This window comes from Aythya ferina (assembly GCF_964211825.1).
Source record: "Aythya ferina genome assembly, chromosome: 7".
NCBI lineage: Eukaryota > Metazoa > Chordata > Aves > Anseriformes > Anatidae > Aythya > Aythya ferina.
The window spans coordinates 32,117,245-32,142,510 of record NC_140302.1 but is presented as its reverse complement, the minus strand read 5'-3'; the positions used below and the strand labels follow the sequence as shown (position 1 = coordinate 32,142,510).

General features: G+C 39.4%; 1 protein-coding gene across 1 annotated transcript; it reads right to left on the bottom strand.

Annotated features, from left to right (window-relative positions):
* Positions 1 to 3,290: 3,290 nt before the first annotated feature.
* On the bottom strand, positions 3,291 to 25,165 carry SEC23IP (SEC23 interacting protein). The gene is made up of 19 exons (XM_084526536.1): positions 24,982 to 25,165; positions 21,466 to 22,001; positions 19,818 to 20,013; positions 19,271 to 19,464; positions 18,834 to 18,923; positions 17,401 to 17,521; positions 16,999 to 17,088; positions 16,306 to 16,447; positions 15,495 to 15,703; positions 14,810 to 14,928; positions 14,054 to 14,224; positions 13,612 to 13,707; positions 13,210 to 13,416; positions 12,369 to 12,524; positions 11,792 to 11,894; positions 10,733 to 10,918; positions 9,638 to 9,800; positions 6,674 to 6,762; positions 3,291 to 4,286 (listed from the first exon to the last, which is right to left on the bottom strand). Exons 1-18 carry the CDS (start codon positions 25,136 to 25,138, stop codon positions 6,681 to 6,683), a joined length of 3,018 nt encoding a protein of 1,005 aa, XP_084382662.1. The 5' UTR covers positions 25,139 to 25,165; the 3' UTR covers positions 3,291 to 4,286; positions 6,674 to 6,680.
* Between the last annotated feature and the right edge of the window lie 101 nt (positions 25,166 to 25,266).

Sequence of the window (25,266 nt, the reverse complement as noted above, 5' to 3'; positions counted from 1 at the left end):
AAATGGTCATGCATTTCTGAACCCAGGTCATGCTTTTCTGAACCGAGGCTGCTTTAAAGTTCAGAACAAACTCTGAAAGGAGTACGTAAGATGCAAGACTGGGAGTACTGGAGTAAAAGGAGTAACTTCAGACGTGCTGGACATAACACTGTGGGAAGGGTTGAAGACAGCTCCCAGTTTTGATCCACCAGATCACAAAAACCAGCAGCGATCACAACAACCAGGGGATCGAGTGCACCCTCAGTAAGTTTGCAGATGACACCAAGTTAGGTGCGTTAAAAGACATTTAGATGTAGAGCTCAGTGATATGGTTTAGTGGAGGACTGGTTAGTGTTAGGGCAGAGGCTGGACTGGGTGATCTTGAGTTCTCTTCCAACCTAGACAATTCTGTGATTCTGTGAGCTCTGTGGTACCCACTGCTTTCCCTCTCCTCCTCCCCATCACCACAGGAAACTGCTAGTCCTTCTTTGTTGGTACCTTAGAAGAGAGTGCTAGTAATTGGAGTCTGAGGCAAATAAAAAAATCACAAACTATGGAAATGCAGAGCCCCAACAGGTCTCCTTGCAATCTTATGTACACTGTAGTAGATCCATTAGCCATTAGGAAGCTAATCCTCATTTACAGTTAGAAAAATCAGGTACAAATCTAGAGCCAAGCTCATGTTTTAAGCCAGCAGTTGCTGTTACAAAAGCCTGAAGACAACCACCAGACTCCTCTCATTCAGTCAAAGTATTCTGTAAATGACTTACACATTTTCACTTAAATGTAAATATGGCAAGCAGTCTTTTGAGTATTGAAATCAGAAGACATTTGAAACAGTATTTCTCAGTATTAAAAATGAATTCATTTGATATTCTTATTCTTTATTTAGCATTTGGTAAGCTTATCCTAATTCAAAGTGATGATAAAAAATAAATAAAGTCTGAGGTTAATTTGCTTGGTCTGAGAAATGCAGCACTGCAGAGGACTGCTCTTGAATGCTCATTCCTGTTACATTTGAACACCCAGTCTCCCCAGACTAACACCTTGTCACTGGCACTAACTGCTGATTGTTAGTAAGGAAAAACAAAAGGCTAGATTTTATTATTCGTAACAAGAAAAAAAAAAGTAACATATGGGGAGGAATCAAAGAGAACATTATTATGAAAGCATCATTTTAGACAGAATTTGTAACACGTTTGTCATACTGCAGAGTTATAAATATTAATATAACATTCACGGGAAAAAAGGATCAGGACAACACTAGCAGCAGCTACTGAGAAACTTCAACACCACGCAAAACATCACATGGCACAAGCAGAAGTTATTTGCCTGTCGTTCTTTTACAGAGATGTGCTAGGAGAGGTTTCCAGAGGACAGAAACGTTCAGTGCCAGCAGAGGCAAGAGGTGCTGAGGGGCAGGAGCGAGCTCTTTGCTTGAGCTGGCCACAAGGCTTTTCCTAAGGAACTTGTTTTCAGTGAAAGATCTTGTTTCATTCAACTGGGAATGTTTTGGAGTTTTTTGGAGTTGTGTTGGATTTCTTGGAGAGGCTCCCATTTTTACCTTAGCATTCATTTATAAACATTTTCCCGTGAAAATTAATTCTCCATGTAAGACCTCAATGGAGAACTTGACTGTATCAGAGCCTGCACAAGCATATGCACGGAGGACCAACAAGATGGGACCTTTCACTGGAAACTGAATAGCTTTCCCTTTATATCTTTTTTCACCCCAATTTATTCTTTACACTGTATAGTGTGCCCTTCACTTCCGTGGCTTTGGGCAAGTCATCCATAACCTTTTGTTCCGCATGCATTCTCTGTTATAATGTTATGAGAATTAATTGTTTAAGAAAAAAAAAAATGTTAGCCCTGGGATCACCTCAGAACTGATTGAAGTGTAGCAAAGAAACTTTGAATTTTTTGTAGATAGATTACATAGCTAATAAGCTTAATTAGTGGTGCCTACACAGTTATGGATTACAAGACCTACAACTTGTATTTAGAAAAATATGTGCTGTGTAGGGTCTGCCTAGTAAGTTGGTGCAGCACACTCACAGGACTTCTGCTGATGAAGGAATAGATGCATCTGTAGTAGATTTAAAATCACCCTTTCGAAAAAGAAAAAAGAAATTGGAAATGTTTTTCATTGTTTTACATTATCATTGGTTACATAGGCATCTGCTTTTAGATTCAAGAACTGCTAGCTCCTGCAGTTGCAGTCAAATTTCTATTTACAAAACTAGAACCAATTCTAATGCTACCTTCCCAAAAATGTTTCTCTGCTCTAGCTGCTCCTCACTCACTTGCAACTTGCCCCTGTGCGTTCTTCCATTGCAAAGCATGCTCCTCACCAGCCAGGGTCCTTTGGAACAGTTCTCACACATTTATTAAAATTTTACTGTATCACAGCCCATCAGCTTCAGAGTAATATAAGGGAGCGAGTAAGGCACTTTCAGAGCTATGTAAGCCCATATTTCAGAGTTATGTAATTCATCAGATTGTTTAGTGTTACACAGAGTTGAAAAATCCATCCTCATGATACCTAAGATGAAAATGAGGCCACTGTTTTGTTTACTGGAGGGTTTGTTGCATTTTTTTTAATATATTATTTCAATTCTACCTAACAAAGCAAATTGTGAGGCTCACAAAACTTGGTCTTTAAAGGTCTACAAAGACACAAACATGTTATTAAATAAAAAAAAAAAAAAGCTTTCTTTGACAAACTTGCTTCACAGAGCAAGACAGACTTTGACAAACTAAAGCAAGTCCAGTGAGAACACCAAGATGACTATAGGGCCACAGCACACTGCATGAAAGGAGATGTCAAGGAAAGGCTTGAGAAGCCAAACAGGAAAATCACATTTTCATCCTCAACTATCTCATGTGAGGATAGATAGAAGACAGACAAACTTCTTAGAGATGCACAACGAAAACACAAAAGGCAACAGACAAGCTCCACCTGGAAAATCACAATTATATATTAGAAAAAAAACAGCAATAGCAGTAAACATAAGAATAGGGCCCAGAGAGGTGATGAATCGCAATCTTTGAACAAGGCCCCTAGCCTTGATTTAAGCTGACCCTGCTTTGAGCAGGGGAGTTGGTCTAAGGAACCTCTCCACAGGTCCCTTCCAGCCTACTCTGTGATGAAATACAAAACTTTGCTGTAAAGAGCCATGGGAGGTAAGGTATTTTTAATTATAATAACCAAAATATATACACAAGAATGTGTATTTTACATATACTATGAAAAAAATACTGCATTTCAAAATGCATTTACTGCAATAACAGAAGCAAGTAGTCAGTAGTAAGGTTAAGTCATTAATATTATGAAAAGCCACAATTTGCACGTAAGTTGAAGCTAGAAGAAAGCTACAGAAGCTCAGTATTCAGAGACACAAATTCAAAGGATTTCACGCTACCCAACTCATCTCAACTTCATTACATGACAAATAAGCCTGGACTGATGCTCTTGACCTAGATTGTTATCTAGCACCTGCAAGCTTCAGATTCCTGTATTTACATTTACTATTTTGAGATATTAAACTCCGCAAGGTCAAGGTAAGTATTTTATTTCTCACAGCTGCAGCCTAGTTTCACTAAAATTACATTAATTGCTAGACCAAAATGTTATTTTAAATTGTTCATTTCAGGAAGTGTGAACACTGAACTAGCTGTAACAAACTTCTAACATTTTCAAAATCAAAGATTCATTTCTACTTTAAAAATAATAAAACTCAAAACAGAGGCTTAAAAAGGTCTTTATAAAATCTCCGTAACACTTACAATAGTAAGAAAATGATTCTGGTTGCTAGTTTTCAGTAAATAGGAACAGCTTTGTGTCATCTGTGTTAAAGATGGTTATAACTACAGTTCACATTTCATTATTAAAAGGTGGACCAACAAACGTGTCAAGAAAAGCAGATTATTGCTGTTTCTCAACTAGTCCTTTTTAATAAGGACATGCTGCCTTGATAGACAAAGCACGTTTGACAGCCAGCTGAGATAGAAGGAAGGAGAGAAGTAATGATTTGCATGCCAAAGAACCTCTTCAATGATCACTTTATATTTGGCAACTGTACAATTAAACTGATAAGATCAAAATCGTGTCATTTCATCCATCTCTCCAATGACGGCGCTGATCTTTTCAGAAGTTTGCTTGAAGTGACACGGGAAGGCAGAATCCGAGTGACTTCTGGACTCCAGGAAAAGAGTCTGGTGCTTATCCTGTCACCTCTGACTATGAAAATACTAGACATTCTTCGAAATGTTTTTCAGCAGATCTGTCAGACCAACAGGTATGGCTGTGCAGAGAAAATAGAACATGTACATAAGAGGAATGTGAAAATACCAAATTTTGAATTTCTGTAGTAGTACTAATAAAATAAAATATGCCAACATTCAATTTCAAGCGAAGTTTAAAAGATCAAAAAATCCATCATCCTTTTTGATCAGTTTTTAAACACAAAAATTTCCTGAAGTCTACTTTTTGTGTACACAAACAGGCAGTTAAAATTATAAAGAGAAAGAGCTTACAGCTGCTCATAGGATATCATTCACTGTTCATTTCAGTAAGCTACTAGATTCTTTAACTTATGGTTCTAAGTTATCCTGCTGTATTCAGAGATAAAAGTACTTAGTTTATACTTCAAAGCTTTAATATGCTGCTGTATTCCACCCCACCTCACCCCACAAACAGGTAAAATGCCTCTAGGACTATTTTATCAGTGAGTAGAAGCAAATAAATACTGGTGGCTACTCACCAACTGCCAGTGCAACTGCTTCTTCTCATACATAATTTTAGCTGAGATAGAAAATTCTGCTGACTTGACTTAATTAAGAGTCAAGAGATACCAACCGATTTCAAGAAAAAAAAAAAACATCCCAGGACAGAAGACTACACAAACATACTGTGCAACAGATGCTGTACACGAGATCTGGTCCCCTACCTCCTCTTTTTGCTTACAAAATTCATCCTTCACGTGAAGGAGGCCAACCCCACCTGATTGCACAGGTTGCAATTTTCCTGATTGCAATTTTCCTTTTTTCCTACTGCAGAATACTTACACAGGAATATTTTATACAATGGATGCGGAGACGTTTCTTCTTATGTAAAAAAGGCTCACAAGGCCTTTTGTGAGACGCCTCACAAACAGGCGTCTTGTAGCACACAGCCTTCCCAAGATACTACTTTTCATTACATGCATCCCAGGGGGCCCTAGATGCCCTCCCATTTAAATGTCTGGGATCTGATTGTACAACATTTGAGGCTAGCATTCAACCAAGGGCTAAGAAAAGTTCTGAGTGATTCCTAATGGTATTACAGCTGCACAGACATCCTTGACTGTGCTTTGTCGCGTGACATCCTGCTAAACTGTGGAGTTCTCGAAAATACAATTATCCCAGTGTCTGCTGAAGCTAAGCAACAAATCCACTTCTGGTTTTGTAGTGATGAATTACTACATCCCATGCCCCCCAATTGAGATAGAACATTATTTCTGTATCAGCGAGTTCCGTATAATTTCACCCTAAGCTGTCATAAAGAAACAAAAGCAAAGAAGAATTGCACAGCTATGACTTGAGATTCTGCAAAAGCCATTGTGATAACTGATGCACTATTGTCAAAAGTGTGCTGCTAGCATCTTCTTCCTACTATTTAGGCACACTAAATGAAAATAATGCACTTGATCAGCTACAACACTTCATTAAAAAAAAGATGCTATCACCTGACTATCAGAAGCATTCTGAAGACTAGAAGACTACTAACATGACATAGTAAAGTTATCTAGATTATTCCTCTGAAAAGTATTTCTCTTCACGTCAGGTATTTATGTACCTTGACACCATCAATTCTTCTGAAAAATGGAGAATTACATCAGAAACTATCTTGTTGTACAATTCCAAAAAGGCATCACAGTGCATATTTCTTGCCCCTTGCCTTTCAAAAGAGAATACAGTCTTCTCTACCACATCCAGTGATGCAAAGTGGTACAGCACAGATCCTTAGCTAGGAAACATGCAGCTTAAAATAAAATTACCTGCAAGTATATTTCACCTTTAAGATGCTCAATTATACGGTGCATTTAATTTTATTTCAAAGTGAAGCAAATTCCATGCTACCACATTTCATTTGTTCTGCTGAAATTCTTAGCTATACAAGCATAAAAGGATATCAGTAAAGGTCTCATTCATTAGTTTATCAATATCAATTTTAACAGCTTCTTAGGTAAGAAGTGACTTTTTCCCTGGCATCCATGTGAGCAGTTGGTCAACCAATACTATAATTGCACATTGCAACACTGGAACACTCTTAGTGCTCTTCAATCTACTGCACTGTAAGTGAAATTTCATCATATCCACTATCACCAAGTTTTCCTATTCTCAATCATTTACTGAACAACTAGACTAAGGAAGAAACAGACCACATTTTAGAGTTGTACTGGCAACTATCACATCATACCAAGAACTGTATCAAATACCTTTTGGGAAGGGAAGGGAGTACTCTAAGACTTCCCCTGCATTTAAAAATAGAAATTGTTTTTTTTTTCCAAATCAAAATCACACACTTTGCAGTTAACTGCTTCATAATTTAAACTTCAGAGGAAAAGGGGAAAGTAAACAGATCTTAGCTGCCGTTGACTTTGATGTAAGAATTTAAGTCATATCAGAACAAACTTATGAATTCACGTACCCATACATCAATGTTGTGGCTGCTCAGGATTGATATTCATAGTCCTGTATATTTCTTTGAGGAACAGCAAGGCAGTGTCTTCAGATGCCCTATGGAGTATTAAAAAAAAAAAAAAAAAAAAAAAAAAAAAGGTTAATTTGGTACAGCCCATATTCTGTCTTGTAAAGCATACTTCATCCCACCCCAGCTCCCCAGCTCTCTAAACTGTCTGAATTAACTATCGCCCTTGACCCTCTCTTTTGGGACATGGCCTTAGCTCTACCAACTCCCTTTTTGAACCACAATTCTTCCTCTGTTTTATATCATCTCTCCTGTTATCCCTAGTCTACGTGTTTACCTTTTACCAAACATTTTCCCCCACCTTATCCTCCCTAATACTTATTAGGCTGGAACTTGAAATTCCCCTCTCTATACGCTCACTTGTCTCAAATATCATATCACTGTTTGTCTGCCATGGGCTCCTGAATATATTCCATCAGCTTGTCAAAACTTTCCTATTTTTCTTACTCCACTGCATCTATCACTCCAGTGTCAAAATGCAGCTTTCTATCAGCAAAATCCTACTATTTCTCTCCTAACTGGCTGACACCTTCTTGTAAATAAGATATATTAAATAAACATAGCCAAGGCTGTAGTAAATATCCACAGTCATCTTCTCCTCCCTAGTACCATAAAAAAAAAAAAAATTCTCAATTCATTTAAAGATTAATGTAATTCAAGTGCCATATTTCCAAGTTGTTTTACTTCTGTTAAAACTTCCCCATTTAAGAAAGAAAGTTCCAAAGCTGCAGGAGTTGTTAGATAATAACAACATTATCATCAAATAATAAAAATATCAAATAATAAATTTTGGCATCAAAAATGGCAGAGGGGCTTAGAACTAGATGATCTTCAGGGTCCCTTCCAACCCAAGCCATTCTATGATTCTATGAGTAACATCTCATTGCTTTTAAAAGCAATTATGTAGGGAGACAGCAAAGAAAATTTAGATCGTCGTAACTGCGATCCTCCAAATGTGAAGAACATCATTCACAGAGAAAAAATACAGAATTCAACATGCAAGCTAGGGGTCTACAGACATTTTCCATAGATGAATCTGGATATGGCAGCCACATTTCTTGATTGTCTCTGCTATTAAACAACCATGAAAACAAGTGAGCATGAAACAAGCATGAAAACAAGTGAGCAAATCATCATCACCCTCCTCAAAACAAAATAAAAAAAAAAAAAATCATAAATTTGGGTCATGAGTTAAAGGGGAAAACAGAAGAAAATGGGGAGCCAGTTTTTAAAACCTGGAATTGATTGTCTGCCACCTGGTGGAATAAAGCTCCAATTCCTTCAACTCCACCTGTGAGACAGCACTGCCACCACTGGGTCACCGACTGCTTGGGGAGCTCTGCACAGTGCTCAACAGCACTGCAGCCTCGATACTGACCTTAATAAGCCCCTGCAGGTAATGCCTTCAAATTCTGTATTTTACCCTCTGAAATAATGCCTACCTCTAAAAATTATTAGCTATTGGAAATAAATACCTTAAAGTAATAATAATAAACAAAAATTAAGAGCACCACTTGTACAGCACCTGCTCAACTCAGAAAGACTGAAAGATAGAAGTGTTTTGTTTACTTAAAGACAAAAAAAAGTCAGTCCCCCTTCACCAGTATCATTTTGCGTAGGTCAGCAACTGATATCCAAGCTTATTACGTATAAAGGTGCGTTGTCACGTTGCCAAATACTGCTTGCATACCCTTTGTTCTACCGTTCCCCATCTTGTGTATGTTCACGCGTGCTTAATTTTATGGCAGTAATAGAATACGTAAGACAACATACCAATAAAAATAAAAAAATTAAAAAAAAGACAATTGACTGCCCAATGGCAAACACAGCAGGTCAATAGTAACTGCTATTCCTATAAAAGGAATTACAACTTTCTCCATTTGAAATTTATTCACTTAAAAATAAGTAAATCCAAATCCAGATAAGGCAATGATGTATTGCAGTGTATTACATGACACCAGAATCTGCTTCTTAATCCATAAATTGTTCTGTGTATGAGTGAGTACTGTATACAAGAGTCAAACGATAACCATCCAAATTTGCAGGAAGATCCACCGTGCCTTTTTCTTCCTTTCTTTTGTTAATCACTGATAGCAGAGCATCAATTACACTTCAACATGAAGAGGTAAAGTTTTGTAAAGCATTGTAGCCTAATACAATTCCTTCACAAATAGTTTTCTTTGAAAAACTAGAGTTCATAGAATCACAGAATATCCTGAGCTGGAATGGACCTCCAAGGATCATTGAGTCCAACTCCTGGCTCCACATAGAATCCCCCAAAAATCAGGCCCTGTGTCTGAGCGCATTGTCCAAAGACTCCTTGAACTCCAGCAGGCTCAGTGCCATGACCAGTGTCCTGGGGAGCCTGTCCCTGCACCCAACCACACTTTCAGTTGGCAAAATGTTCACCAAGCTCTCCTTGTTTTGAAAATGATTGTCGCTAAAGCTATATATTTTGAAGTTTAAAGTTCAACAGACCTGTATGCAAACGTCTTGATTGCAAACAGAACTACAGATTTTTTTCTTTGTGCTAACACGTGATTTTATTTGAAATGAAACTAGCTAATCTAGTGACATCTAGGTGGGACATCTTGACACCAACGTTCTTGGACAGCCAGTTTGCCTTCTTACTTGAATGTCTCAATCATATAATGAGGACCTCATGTCCAACTGGACAGCCATCTTTTCAAACATTTCAAATACTAGAAAGACGCAGAAAAGTCAGCTCTCCTAAATCACGTGCATACACTGACACCTGGAACCAGTCTGAAAACGTATCTGGTATAAAAACACAGCTATTTTTGTCAAAATGTACTCAAAGCATTAGGGCATAATTTCTGACATTTAAACACAGACAATTACATCAGAGAAGTAGTATTTATAGAATCACACATTTCCTCTTACCAGTAGCACAAATGACTCTGTAAAGCGAAAAGGTATTCATTGAAGCTTTCTATTGGTTTTTCTTGCAGAACATAGTCAATGCGACGTCCTCCATTCAGCATTCCAACCTTCACTGAAAAATCCTCATCTTTTGGAGGTTCTGGACTTTCAGTGATCTTTTCAGCTACAATTACAGATTTTAAGATTTCAACTATTTTCAACCACAGCCTGCTTCATTATAATCAAGAAATATCACTCATTTTCCCTATTATAGTTTCCAAGTGCTTGCAATAGGACAAATTTAACTGACTAGCACGTCACTCCATAATTCAGAAATCTACTGGAACAATAAGCTTATTTCTTTCATGACAGTTTAAAGCATTTGTTTGAAGAAAACCCACATAAAGGAACCACATAAAGGAATAGCTAAACCATTTAAAAAATAAACGTCACTATTTGTACACAGACTGATCCAGTCACTCCACAAACAAATATTTTGAAATTTTATATAAATATATATATTTACAACCCACTAGCACAGAGTCAATCACTGTCTTCAACTTCAACCAGAAGGTTTTCCTTCGTAAGTACAGACAAAGCCAGCATTATTAAACATTGACGGATAATTCACAACCAGGAAGCCTGCTTTTGTTATAACCAGGGACAGCATTTATATCTGACCCATGCAGATTTTCCTCAATGCCATTTTTTCTCTTGTTAGAGAATGTACTTAATGCTTCTCAACTCATCCCACAACTCAGCAGAAGATTGCTAAAAAGAGAATAAATCCCAGAAACAAATATTTATTTGTATTAAATTGCCCTGGGAGGAAAGAAAACAATTAATCTGGAAAACTGCCACATCAAAACTTTTCTACTGGAAAGTTGAAAGGTTAAACAAACTGAAGCTCTTCAATAAAAGCTGGCAATCTTTCTTTTTTTTTTTTTTTTTTAAAGGGAAAAAAAAAAAAGGATCTTACATTTAATATTAATACTCCAAAAACACGTAGGCTTCCTTAATGGAGTCAGGAAAATCCGTATCAAACAGGAGCTAGGATACTCAAGTTTTATTAATTTGAGAACAATAAATTATAAAACCAGAGATGTGCCCACATACCTTCTACCACCTGCTTTTCTTCTTCCTCTTTAATTTGGTTAGCTACTTTCTCCAGTTCTGCTTGTAGCTGAGTCGAAGATGTATGAGCACGTGCAAATTCATTAAGGGTCTGCCAGGCACTCTTCAAAGAACTGATAAAACCCTGTTTCAGATCAGATCCCATACGAGAGAGAGAGTCTTTCAACTCTGAAAAAAACACCACAGTAGAAGGATTTAAAGTCTTAAACTAAAACCAGAATGATTAAACTCCATTCTACAAACTTCCCAATTATTAGGAGAAACACGCGTGCTGCGTTGTGAACGTGAGTTTCTTGCATCTCTACTCCATTGAAAAAGATTAGATGAAATATAATTAATGCATAATTAATTTCTCACTGTATGGGTCACTGAGTTAACATCGTCACAGGCAACAGTCCAAAGGCAGGTTCTGAAGGGTCCGTAACACTACCTACCCCAGCCAATCCCTCAACGCAACCACCCACAATCCCTGCTGACATCCTACACTGAAGTACGGAGGAACCAGTCCCAAGCTCCAGCAGAGCAGAACAGAAGTGATGCCAATGACTCTTGCTGTAGTTGTGAATTTTGAGAAACACTCCCAGACGACTCTAGCCTGTAATTCTGTTACAGCTCAGTAAATGTGTCAGCAGCAGCTTAGGTGCCATTCAGTACTGGTGGCACTCACAATTGCTCTGAACTTCCGCAGCAGTGACAGTCAAATAAACACCAAAATTGACTCTCCTTACGTAAGTACGCAAAATTTAAAATCACCTTGATCTGATGCGTACTCACAAGCAACAAAAATCCAATCTCTGCCCACCAAGCTATGGAACTGCCTTTTTCATCAACATTTCCAATACTGAAAAGACTTGGAACAAGGTAAAAACCATAGTAAATTTAGTTTGATTCTCATTTTCTCAGAAATTAAGGGGAACAGAACAAGTGATCATGGAGACACGTATCGAGGAACACCCACCAGTCTCTTGAAATTTTGCAATATTCTAATGCATCAAATAAGTTAGGAGTGAGGGTCATATATTAAGTAAGTTTTCTTTTTACCTAGATGAAGCCTTTTTCTGCCTTTATGATGTGGAATAAGAACTGGTTTTAAATCCAAGTCTTCAATGATCATTGGTTCTAACCTGTAAGCTACTGGATCCAGCTGTTAAGAAACAGATTGACATTTAGTTACCTTAGAATTTATTCTGACCAACTTATTCTACCACTGTTTAATTCCTAAACAGGACAGGACAGAAGAGGACAAATGTAATGCATTTACAGATTTATTTTTTTTAAACATATCCCAGAATCAATCTAGAAATTAAGAAAAGTCCTGTAAATGGCTCAAACACAAGCAGTTTCAATCTCTTCTTGAAGATTTTGTAAGTTAATGAAAAAAACGTTGTTTAAACTCCAAAATGAACAGGACAAATATCATCAGGATATCTACAGGTATGGAACTTATAAGCCAACACTATTTCACTTTTGCTGTAAAGATCACAAATATCTGGAATGTATGTTCCAGATAAGTCTTTTGAGAAATGTACGTGGGGGAAAAGAGGTATAATGCTGAAAAGTTTTAACTTAGTATTCTATATTGTTGTCTGCATCAGCTGAAGTCAAATCTCTTACTCACTGGATGATAAATATTGAAGAAACCCTTGCAGGTCGGAAGCCTGTAGTTTTCATCAATCTTTTCCAGTCCTCGCACAGTAAGGAACACGCCAATAGGAGAACCAAGAGCAAAGAAAATATCCGGTTCAAAGTCCAACGCATTGTAAACTACTGAAACCTACCAGACAGAAGTTAGACAAATAATTTCTCAGCACTGCCAGCTAGTTAATATCATGCTTAGCTAAGAAGGAAAAACAAGACATGTATTAAATCAACCACATGCTCACAGTACCTCCAGGAAGTTTCAGCTGCACTGCTGCACCCCCATACTAGTACATTAGTACACTATAGTATTACAATGCTTTTCTTTAAAACCTCTAACTACAAAATATATAGTTATAAAAACATTAAAAATATATTTTTTAAAAAGTTTATTTGAACAGGAAGCATTCGAGGCTTGATATCTGAGTTAACTTTGAGGTAAAACAAATATAACATCATATATAGACCAATTTAGGCTACTATGTTAAATATACAGCCACAGAGCCCTTCAGTGTCATGGCATTCACAGACTTTTGATTTTGGAACAGAATTATTTTTATAGCTCATTTGTTGCTGAAAGTTTTCTAAAAAAATAATAACAATTGTACTGACATTCTTGTTGTAGTTTTGTTTTTCAGTAATCTAACCCATGGTCCCAGCTCTCCCTCCCACCAGAGGGTAAGGTTCTACATAAACATCCCTTGATCATTGCACAAGAGTTAAGTAGCACAAAGTCATCAACATGTTTAAATAAATAAGAAGAATATATGATAAACAAATAAGATTGTTCAGATTAATCATTTCAATTTATGTAGTCTCACCTGGCCAGTTCCAACTTCAAAATACTCATAGTCAATGTTCACAGAAGAAACAGATGCACCAAATGGGAGCCTCCTCTTTGAGTGCTGCTGACCGGACTCCGAAGGGGAAATAGAAGTAACTGTCTCTTTTGCCTTCTGGGAAGCTTCCTGAGTTTGGAGGGTGGCAGCCAGTACTGCTTTCTTTTCTGCTGCTGCTTTCTTTTGTTCCTTTTGAGACAGGTTTTACAGTCAGAAGAAAAAAAAAAAAAAAAAAAAACACTTTTTCCCCCACAGTTATCAAAAGCCTTCTCATATTTTCATGATGCTAAAAAGCGTGTTAAAGAAGAGAAGCTACTCCACAGCGAGAAAGTCAGTTACCTTTGCTTAACAACTCCTTATTTCACTCATGAAAAATATATTTACCTGCTTGGCTGCTCTGTCTTTTACAAAATTGGCTATTTTCTTTCTTGGTCCAAGAGGTATCCCCATTTCCTTCAGGTCATCAATTGTGCACATCAGCTTAAAAAAAAAAAATTACATATATACACACATATACACACACACAAGGTATACTTTATAACTTTTCTAGTAATATATATTCCTCATTATCAAACGAATTTATTTTATAAAGCTACAGAAATTACAAAAAAATAAAAACCCACGATACACAGTGACATAAAATAACTGAAAAACAAACAAACCCAAGTCACGTAACATTTAGTTTTCATGTCAGGCACTAATTATCTTTCCTTTGCAGCTATTTTCATTCCTGATGGTACACTAAACAGAAAAGCAAACAAAAACACCAAATACCACTACATCTGCACCCTGTCAATCCCCAGAAGTCAACCGAACAGTACTGTACCAGAGACTCCATGTCAATTCGCTCCTTTTCAAATGTGCTTGCATAGTCTGATAAACTAAGCATTTCCAGAGTCTTCTGCAAAGTAGGAACGTCGTCATCTATTTCAGGCTCACAGAGGTCATCACCAGAAGTAGTAATTGAGGAGCCCAAGGAACTGGTATCTTCAGCCATCTTAAAAGGACAACACAGAAAGAGAGTCGCATCACTGGACAGTGAAAAGCCAATATGCAGCAAACAAATGCAAATTTAATTACTTTATCTTAAAAAGGTTATTATAAAATAAGCTTTGTTAACTTACGCTCATTTTTAGTAGAGAAGGGTACAGATTTTCTACTACTAATAGACCACCAAAATATATATTTAAAAATTACTAAGAGAGGCAAAAGGTTTCTTGAGCTTTCCAACGCTCAAACATATTTATTTATTTTTAATGATCAAACAACTGGTTACTGCATCAGGCTTGACAACAGATAAAATTTCCTTCTTACAAGCCTCCCCTACTGTTCTCATACTGCGAAAACCCAGTTACATGTCCATAAGGGTCAAAGCTGATGCTCATGACCAAATCCCATGACTGCTCTACTTGGAACTTCAGAGAGATGCAAACAGCTTGTAGTGATACTTACAAAATGGCACGTTAGTGTTAACATGTCAAAATGCACTATCAGAACCTGCAACTGTATTCCAGCTAATGAAGCCTAACAACATGAGAAAGTATCAGATCTATTTGACTTGAAAGACTAGCATGCAAGTTACCTGTTTATCATGAATAGCCACATCCTTCACAGTCCCATTAACACCAGAGAAAGCCCCAGTATTTACTGACGAAGCCAAGTCCTTCTGGTTAGACAATATGTCAAATAAAATCAAGGAACCTGGAAACAGGAATTAAAGTTCCTTTAAGAAAAATTACAGATTTTTCTGTCCCTAAGTACAAAGCAGGGCTTATATGCAGCAGTAACAGCAATGCATAGACTGATCACAAGAGATCAATGCAGTATCAACCCACGCACACAGGAACATGACCATTCTCAGCAAAAAGCAAACAAAATCTGCTCACATGTAATAGCTTTATGCAGTATAAACTACCTTTCCTTAACCATCCTAGATTACCAAACTGGATGAAAAGTCCCAGCCCAAACCCTTATAAATAGCTTTACTTTACTAAGGAGGTTACCCACCTAACATGACACCAGATAACCCACCAATTTTTCAACACAGATTAGACATTAAGTCTTCATGAAGCAAACTAATGCAGGGACCAATATACGTGTATCCAGGAAGTATGAACTTCTCACAAAGCTTTATAAACATAGCTATTGAGTGGTGCTTAATTTTTAGTTAGCAGTATTCTGGAAGACAGTCACAGCTTAACAAAGGTTCCATTTTCCTTACTGTAGGAATGCTGGTTTTATCCTAAAAGAGTTTTCTAAATAATTACCTAAGCTGTGTCCAGCCACAGAGACTCCCCCTTTGAAGTCTGGGTTGCGACTCATGAAAAGTGCATACAAACGGTTCATTTCCATCCCTACTTTATCCACAATCGTCTGACAGTAGGTGGGGCTGTTGTAAAACAGGATGTCGAGGAGTGTCTCGTTAGTGAAGTGGCGCAGCCGCCCAATGCTCGGCAAAGTGATTTTCTTAATGTTCCTGGTAGTAACACAGAAGCGTTAGAAGGATGAACACATTTAAATAAATGCAGGTAAGTACTTTGCTAGCTTTTAAAACAACAATTTCTAAAGCTGCAGTCGAAATACCACAGATATGTTCTTTACAGACACCTTTAAAAGCATATAGCTTTCTGGCCTGATTGCATATTCATACATCAGTGCACTCTGCTGATAGGACGTATTTGAGAAAGATGTGGCTCCCTTTTTCTCCCCCACCCTCCAGGCTGAATGGGTGCCTGAAATAATCTCTCTTCAAATGTTGCTGTCACAAGGAAGTTTTGTGAAAAGATTGGTAAGAGAAGTGGAAAAGAGCTCAAAAATTAAAGATGAAAGTAAGCATGAGATGGGACGAGAGGCCTTAATGGGGTGAAAGGCATGATAATTTGCAAGTTGGAATTCATGTTAGTATTGAAGTAGAAATATTCCACATCTTCCCAGCTTTCCCTATACTCCACATCAAAGTGTCAATTACAAAACAATTTGTGATTCTTTATGTGACCCAGTCATACATTTATTCATCTAGCCTAATAAGTGTATTAACTTCTCTATTTACTTCTCTGAGACAATAAACAACCTACTCACCTGTCTACACCCGTTGCATCTCCATGCAGAGAGCTATGCCAGTGAACTGGGAGGAATTCCACCCTGCTCACTTTACGTTCCTCTAAAGATTTCTTGAAGTGAGTCTGTAACAACTTCAGAGAAACAGTCCTAAAATCATCAACTGTAGAGAAGCAAAGTCATGAAAATCCAGTGGTAGCAGCACTCAAGTAACACACAATTACAGGTATTCTCTTCTCCCCCCCCCCTCAGTTTCAACAAACAATCAAAATACAAATGAAGGAAATTACAAAGCAGAAAAGTTTTTGCAAATATTACTTCTATAGCTATAAGAAATATAGGTTTTTTGTCTTTTAGTAAGCTTCTATTTAACATCACAAAAACCACATTTTTACTTCATGACCAGACGTAGCCATCTTAATTCATTCAACCATCCTGGAGTATATTAGGAAAAAAAAAAAAAAAAAACAAACAACAAAGAAAGACCACTCTGCAAGTCTAACACTGAAGAACTCATAGCAACAATTAAAGCTGTAAGTCTGACAAAACAAATTCTACTTTTGGAAAATAACTGGGAAAAAAAACTACCAGAAATTGAACTTAACAGTAAAAAACTTGCCATATTTATATTTTTGAAGACCTGTTTATATGCGTAAGAGATCTACTTTTCAACAGTTAAGAATAAAATTGCCAATTAAACAAGGAAAAACTTACCACATTCAACAATGCTTCTAAATCTCAAGTCACATACAGGACCTATGCCATGAACCATAAATACTAGATGGTCAATTTGGGCCATTTCTCCTGGAGAAAGAGGAAAGGAAAAATTCAGAATGCCAACATTTACTGCAGCAGTGAAGTTTAGAATCAAGCTACCTTACTTGCTCCATAACACCTATTGCACAGCATAGGGTCAGGAAACCATGCAGCCCACAAGACTGCTTTGATCAAAAAAACACCACCAAATAACCTCATGCAAGCAGCTCAGATGAAGGAGCAACCTTAACTTCTAGGCTCCAGGCACAAACAGTGCATTGCTGCTCCACCCACTCCTGTCCAGCTTCTGAACTGAACCAACAGCTGAAGCTGCTGACCCCCCACACACTAAGCACATACCATCAGGAATGTCATCGTGGTCATCATCAGTTCCCCGTTTTACTACCCTTGGTCTTGCCTGACCATCTTGAGAGGTGCCCCATTCATCTGGTGTGGCAGAAGGCTGGAACTGAACTATGACCTGAAAAAGAACACATTTTCCAATTATAAATACAAAAAACATATGATTTGGGTTGGTAGTCTAAAAGTGTTGTGTGGTTTAACATGCTGTTTGTTTGCTTAGCTTGCATATGAAGCTCAAATGATTTCTTCAGTTAGCACACATGAAAAAAAGTCTTACAAAACCCTATGGACTATTCCATACAGCTTCCTCTAAACTAGACTCCAAAATAACGCAGATAATTTTCATTATTTTGAAAAGCAACCATATGACTTAAAGTAACCACTACCCGAAGATGCTGGCCTGCTCAGTGATTCTGAACAATTTTAATTCCTCAGGCAAGCAGCATTCAAGCTCCTCTTTCCTGGACTCCAGTGCCCACTTTTCCTTAGCAGATGGCTATTTTTTGTGAAGACGCTGACCACTATTTACAGTTATTCTATCTCAAGGTGAAAAAGTGAGCAGTGCTTTTCAGGGAAGGAAAACACTTGAAATAACCTGGGAGCACTAGAAAATGATGAATTCAGTAGCATGACTGTTCATAAGATTTACACTGACCCTGTACAGTCTGACACTGTGGTTTAAATGCTTCTTCTCCAGGGTTATTACTGGATGAAATTTCTAAACCTACATTAACACGTGGTTAATGTAGGAGCAACCCTGATTTTTTATTATTTTCAGTTTCATTTATTACTGCATCTGTGATAAGGCAACAGTTAACAACACTAGTAAATAAGGGTGAAGTCCACAGTTTAATCACAAGAGACTATCAGCAGAGCATTTATAGTATTAAAAAAAAAAAAAGCTTTAAAGTTATTCTAGAATCACAGAATATCCTGAGTTGGAAGGGACCCACAAGGATCATCAAGTCTAACTCCTATTCTACTTTCTCATGGCCTAAAAATAGCTGCAGTGGAAGACTTCTCATGACTTAGATATGCAAACTAGTTTCCTTACAGTTAGATTAATGCCCTTCTCCACATGAAAACTCTTTGTTTTAATTACTTTCCATTTGGTACAGACTGTTTGAGGTTAAAGTAATTTAAATTGCCTCCTGTTTGCTGCCAGTTATGCTTAGTAAGTATTTCAACTAATCTACACCCTTTTTCTTTCTAGATTTCAGCAAGCACTTTATTTTAATCATGTGACAGAAAACTGAAGCAAGCAGGAGTTCAGTTTCTATAAGCATTATCATCTTTAATACACACGTAATCCAAAACAATAAATAAGTAAATTTCAAGCAAGACTAACACCGCATTCACTTTACGCTCTCATCCATGTGTGCATTCACCCCTGATGAATCCTGTGAGAACCAATTGCCAGAACCTATTACCTTGGGATTATGCATAACAATTGTCTCCCCATTTGGAAATTCAAGTCGACGGTGCCATTGATTTGTAGTTACAGCCCTTTTATATTCTGCCTGCAACAGAAAACAAGTGACATGAAATCAGCATGCCTTCTCAGACAGATTATTTTTTGTCCCTGTGTATTATCTGTAACGTTAAGGTCATAATTTACATTGGTTTATTTATTCAAAAGCGTCACAGGTGAAGCACTACATAAGTTGATTTTCGGCAAGAGCACTGCAAGACCTGCGCATAAGAAATGCATTTTTTTAGCCACTCCACTTTCTGAAATTTGCTTACTTATGTTCCAGAAAGCACATTTGGGAAATCATTGTAATGAAACAAAAGGAGGTAATTCTAAGGTCACAAACACAAAGTACTTCCAAGTTCTTCTTGAAGTTTATGTAAAAGTCATACTAACCTCTAGCTTATCACTAAAATCCTCAGTGTAAGGAATAAAGCGGCTGTCCTTGTCTCCCTTGTAAAACCACATGCACCGTCTCACTTCAGAAGGCTCTTCGTCCCAGTAGACAGCTTTCCTCATTCTGTCATACAGGTACACGTCATAGCGTCCCCCGTCAGTGCTCAGGACCACGCTCTCAGGATCAGGCTGGACTGTGACACACAAGCCATGCTCAGTTACAATCCTAACATACACACTCTTTTTAATCTTCCTCGATAATAAGCCATTAAGACAGATATTTATATTGCGGAGGAGAAGTTTCAGAATCTCAGGCAACCAACGTGTAGCTACTAAAATGCTTCTACATGCTCTGTATGTCCACAGATGCACACACACAAACACACACAAGCTTTAAACAACTCCCAAATCACAATATTTACTCCAGTGTTGGCAGAGTTTAACAAAAAGAGGAATGAGAAAATGATAAAGCAGTACATGAGAAAATGCGATATCCATTAGGGACGTACATCTTCACACTGACACAATTAAAATGTTCCTAACTTACCAGAATTATAGACTTCCTCTAGTTTTGCAGAATCCAGAATGCTGAATGGCATCCATACTTGCTTGTCCTCCACCTCCTTGCAGTAGAACCAGTGCGGCTGAACTGGCTCATATTGGTTCTGCAGCAGAACAGGAGGTGCCGGGACCAGTGGACCTGAAGGCCTGGGAGCTGGGAGCTGCGACTGAGGCTGTGGAAACTGAAAATACATCGTTAGCCCCTCAACCTTACACGGGTGTTTTTTTACATAACTGATTTACCTTTTGATAGGCATTCTGAGCCTTTATTTCTAACATATTTTGCAAGAACTTTATCTTTTAATCAAAAAACGTTACAGACAAGTTGTCCACTCCGTTACGTTTTGAAAGCTGAGATGTTACCAATTAACGGATGTGAATTTTCTTCCCACACATACTGTTGAAAGCTGCTACAGTCTAGCACCCTGCTTACTTAAAGACAGTAACACGTAAAATATTCTCTTATGCTTTCAAAACTCAGGCTGACCTTACTTCTGACAGCCACCAGATCTGACAATGAAAACATATTACGTTTCAATGATTAATGAGAAGAACATATTTAACGTTTTTGCATAAAGAATAATCAATTTTAACAAGAACTACCCTCAGTAATTGCTCTCTTCCTGCAAAACGAACTGGAAATGCAGATTTTAAACTTCAGCATAGCCTCAGTAATCCAAGTAACTGATTTTGAAAGGCCCATAGTTTACGCAGTGCTGATGGCATACAAATTGTACAAGCATCTCAGTACAATTAACAGCAAGTGATGTCAGCAGTAAAAACTGCTTTGGTCAATACATTCAAATAAACAAACATAATGAACAATACATAAAAATCAATAGAAAGAAGTCCTGAAATTCTTTTAAACTCCATGTTGTTCAGGTTTTGCTGCCTTTGCTATGTTTACTGCCACTATATAATCTTTCTGTTCCTTACTTGCAACAGCAGCCAGAAAGTTCAGGCAAAATAAAAATTATTTTTGTCAGCTTGTTTTATGGAGAGCTTGTCAGGTTATTACTAACACATTCACATTACTCTAATAATGATACTATGAAGGTAATAAAGGATGGAGATTAATGCTTTACGTCACACACGATCCTTGACTGGTGTGTGCCAAAGAGCTTGCTGATAAATTATGTGAATTAGACCATAATTACAAACAGCACTGCCTTCACCAGCAAGATTAGCTTGAAAAGGTATTTTCCGCTGATGTTTTGTGAGAACTTAGTGATCTGATTTACATCAGAGGCACAAACAATGAACTAGCACAGATAAAACAGCAGCAAAGTGTGGTAACAGACTGGAACAAGCAACAGAACTTCATAACCGGGCTCTGCTCCTGAAGTCCGAGGCTCACATACCTACAGCATCAGGGTATGTTCAGTTCAAGGATTGGGATGTTTTCCTAAAGCAATAGCTCCAGGCTAGTTCCAGTTAAAAGATTTTGCTATAGGAAATAATTCGAGACTTTTCTGGTCTTTTTTTTTTTCCCTATGTTTTTGTTGTTGTTGTTTGTTTTGTTTTCTTTTGGGGGAGTGGGGTGGGTTTGAGGAATCTTTAAGGTACAATTCAGACAGGAAAGCATCTGAAATCATTACATTCTGGTACCACTGTGTCAGGAACAAGTCCCTTACCTGCGCCAATGCCCCTGGAGGCGTCTGGTACATCTGCACAGGTGGTACAGAGGATGGCGGGTGAGCAGCTTGGCCTGGTGGAGGACTCTGCTGCAGCTGTGGTGGAGTAAGGTAGGGGTTCGCTCTGCTGCTCAGGGTGGTGTGGCGGTAAGGGTTATAGCCCTGCGGAGACGCGCCGTGGGGGAGAGCAGAGACATTTGGTGGGGGACAGCTCTGCTGAGGAGTCTGGTAAGCTGCCATTCCCCCCTGTGAAGTCGGTGGTGTGCCGTACGAGGCCTGGGACTTGGGAACGTGCGGTGAGAAGGCGTTTTGCCCATCCTGTGGCCCAGACCCCAGTGGAAGGGAAGTTGGAGGCCTGGAGAAGGCCGGTGCTCCAGCAGGCGGTGCGACTGTTGTTAGGGGCGGCTGTCCAATGCTTCCAAAGGGATCGCTGCTGCTAGGTACTTGAGAGAAATAGTTGAAAGTCTGTGGTGGGTTCGGGCTCGCAGTGGTCTGACCCAAGAAGCTGTCCTCTTCACCAACGTCTGCAGAATCATCTGCAAAAACAACAAGAAAAAGGTCACGAAAGATGCCCTGAGAGGTTCAAACCAGTCAGCATACGTATGCAAAATGTTCTGTAACGTTATCAGCTATTTCCAAAACTCTACTGGACCCCATAGAGCCAGAAGAACTACAGGTCTTAGATATCCTTGAAGATTAAATGTGCCATAACCTTGAAACAAAAGCTGTTAAGTCTTCAAAAACATTGAAAACAGACCACAACACTCATTCAGTGCATACATATAAAGCAACAAAAAGTAAAAGTTTGAAATAAGAGGCCAAAGTATGACTCAAGACAGGACCTTCGCAAGCCAGTTTAGCAAAGAACCCTGCTTCCAGGGCACTGAAATCCCTTTCAATCTCCCTTATAGCTATCAAATGCAAAAGCAGCTTTGGTTCATTTCCTCTTACCATGAAAACAGTGACTAAGCATAAGACTTCCAAGATCTAATTCAAAAGTAGGTCTTAAATCCCAAAGAGACCATGCCTGTTGGTTATGGTTCTTCATGGATTAAGGCCATTCTCACCCAACCCTTCAGCAAACCTCTCACAAGGTTTCCCACTTGCTTTGCAAGGTGGCCAAAACTCATCACTCCAAGTCATTTGATGAGTGAGACTTATTCCAGTTCTGTCTAAAAGTCCTACTCTAGACCGGCACAAGAGGTAAATCTCTGGAGCAGAAAATTAAGTCCCCATCCTGCATAATTGCAGGAGAGGGCTTAAAATCATGGAAGGCCATGACTGTCCTTTTGCATCACAAGAAAGGACATAAACCAGCTCCTGGACAATGTTTTCTGCAGTGACCCAGCTGCACCTGAAAAGGGAAGGGGCTTGACGATCTCACAATAAACTGAGTCGGACCTGGAGCAGTGTGAGTGTCGCTGCTGGCCTGCTGAGGGAACAGCACCCTGCAAGCAACCAGTGCAATTTACAGAAGTCCTAAGAGTGTTGTCACTGCTCTGGCAGGGGACAGGGGAGCAGGGGGGGGAATCCACAGAGCAGTCTCCCTGGGAAGCTGCAGTTCTAGTTAATTAACCAAAGAAGCAGCAGCTGTCATGAATAAAATGGACTGTTGTAACCAACTTTTATTTAGCTGTCTTCTCAGATGGCATCAATTTCAGGCAAGCATCACCCGTACCTATCAATTTTTTCTTACTTCACCTGTGGTGTTTTATGCAGCTTTGAGGAACAAACCCCCAGATCTCTGTACATGAACCATCCTGTGCAGAACATTAAAGTCATTTAGAAGCAACGACCATCATAAATTCAGGCCTCTGGATCACCTCCCAGCTACAAGCAGAATAGCCATTTGTACTTAATAAAGGGTCTTATTCTCACGATTGGAAGTTTCTTCTTCCCTTTGTATTTCATAAACACTGTGGAACAGAGAGAAGCAAACTGCATACCTCACTGCCAGTTCTCTGCTTTCCAAAATAACCAGTCGCGGAGCAGGAAATTTATCTCACCGCAATGTCAGATCACAACAAACACAGCAACATGCTGAGGAGTTTCAAGGCCTTTACCACATGCACACTCACGAACAACCTAAATTTCAACTATGCTTTGGAAATTTAGTCAAACTGTCCATTTTCTAGAAAATGGGGTTGACAACAATTGTATATATACATGTGTACACACAGCTTTTAGACAGAGCATGTTACTTTCTACATTGCTTTTTTTCTAATCTGCAAAATCTGCATTGAAACGTATACACAGACCGGCAGAAAAAGCACTTAATACAAATGAAAAAAAGAAATCCTGTGATTCTACAGCTTTGTCATCCGGGGCAGCATTCATCTCCTACACAGAACAGTCTCTCTTCAACAGTGACTGTGTGACAGCCGCCTGTACACCCCTCACAGATGGTACCAGGCTGCCACCCGACAATCACAGGCAGCAGAAGTCCATTTCCTCACTGGCAGCGCTCCTCTCATCCCACACTAAGGATGTTGGTTACTTCGTCTGCATTTGAACCAGAGAATGGGTCTTCTCTCCTCAAACTGCACAGCCCAAAGCACTCTTTGAGATACAACAAATTAACACACAGCCTCCAAACGTCATCTCTCAGTTGGATGGCAAATAATTCCCAAGACTGATCCCCATTACAATTTAGGATTAAACCCCAGGGGTTGTTCCTTCTTGTTCCAAACTGATGCAAGATGCAAACTGCTCTGCGCAGCCAGGTCCCAATGCCAGCTGGCTGGACGAAGGGGCAAGGCGAGGGACCACAGAAGCTAACAGGAAGGGGGCCTTTCCTGAAGAAATACAGGATGTGGCATAACCTCAGTAGACCTTTGGCACGGAAACTCACTCCAGCTGTAAGCCTGTGGACCTGCATCCAACCAAAACTTAAGTGAAACGGAGAGCACGCAGCTAATCACATCGTATTACTGAAATCTGATCAACAGATTTTCTCCCTAGCTCGTCTTCTAGAAGCTGCCACACAAGAGTTATCTGCAATGTTACCTTCCAGATTTGCCATTAGAAACTACAACAATAAGCAACTTATATTTGCAAGAAAACATATATAAGCACTGAACAAATAGCATTAGTAAAGACATCAGCTAGGTACCTCAAATAAGCAGGAATAATATTCCAATGCTTTTACTCCCTCTCTCCCCCAGAAAATGTCGATCTAAGGAACATTCTGAGGCCACACTTGGCAAATATTTGTTAAGCCTACAGAGACATATTCCGTTTATTTCCTGACACATTAACACTTCCCCTACGTAAGATAAGCCAGCGTTGAAACCGACGCTTGGATCTTGGACTCAATACGCACCGATCCGATTGAATTTAAAATAATTAGCGTTTAGAGGCCACCTACAGACCTCCACCAAGGAACAGAGGAGGAGGAAGAGGAGGAAGAGGAGAAGGAGGAGGCGCAGGGACCCCTCTCCCCCCCCGGTGCCCCCACACCGCCCGCAGGCACCGAGCAGCCCCGTTCCCCCCCCTCACCCCCCCCCCGCCTCCTACCCGCTGCCAGCAGAGCGGGGCCCGGCGGCGCGGCCGGGGCTTGGGCTGACGGGGATGAAGGGCACGGCGAAGTTGAACTCGGTGGCGGAGGAGGAGAAGAGGAGGTTGGTGCCGGTGCCACCGCCTCCACCAGCCCCGGGCTTCGCCGCCGCGCCATGGCTGCGCCCCCGGCCACGTCCCCTGCCCCGCCACCGCCCGGCCCCTTCCGCACGCCCCGGCCCGCCCCTAAGATGGCGGCCGCGGGCCGGGCGCGGGCGGGAGGAGGAGGAGGAGAAGGAGGAGGAG

Coding starts and splice junctions, on each gene's coding strand:
- SEC23IP (XM_084526536.1), bottom strand. CDS start 25,138: ATGGCGCGGCGGCGAAGCCCGGGGCTGGTGGAGGCGGTGGCACCGGCA. Junction 13,708..14,053: donor GAATTGACATGGAGTCTCTG/GTACAGTACTGT, acceptor TTTTTTTTTAAG/CTGATGTGCACAATTGATGA. Junction 6,763..9,637: donor CAGAGTCATTTGTGCTACTG/GTAAGAGGAAAT, acceptor AATACTCCATAG/GGCATCTGAAGACACTGCCT.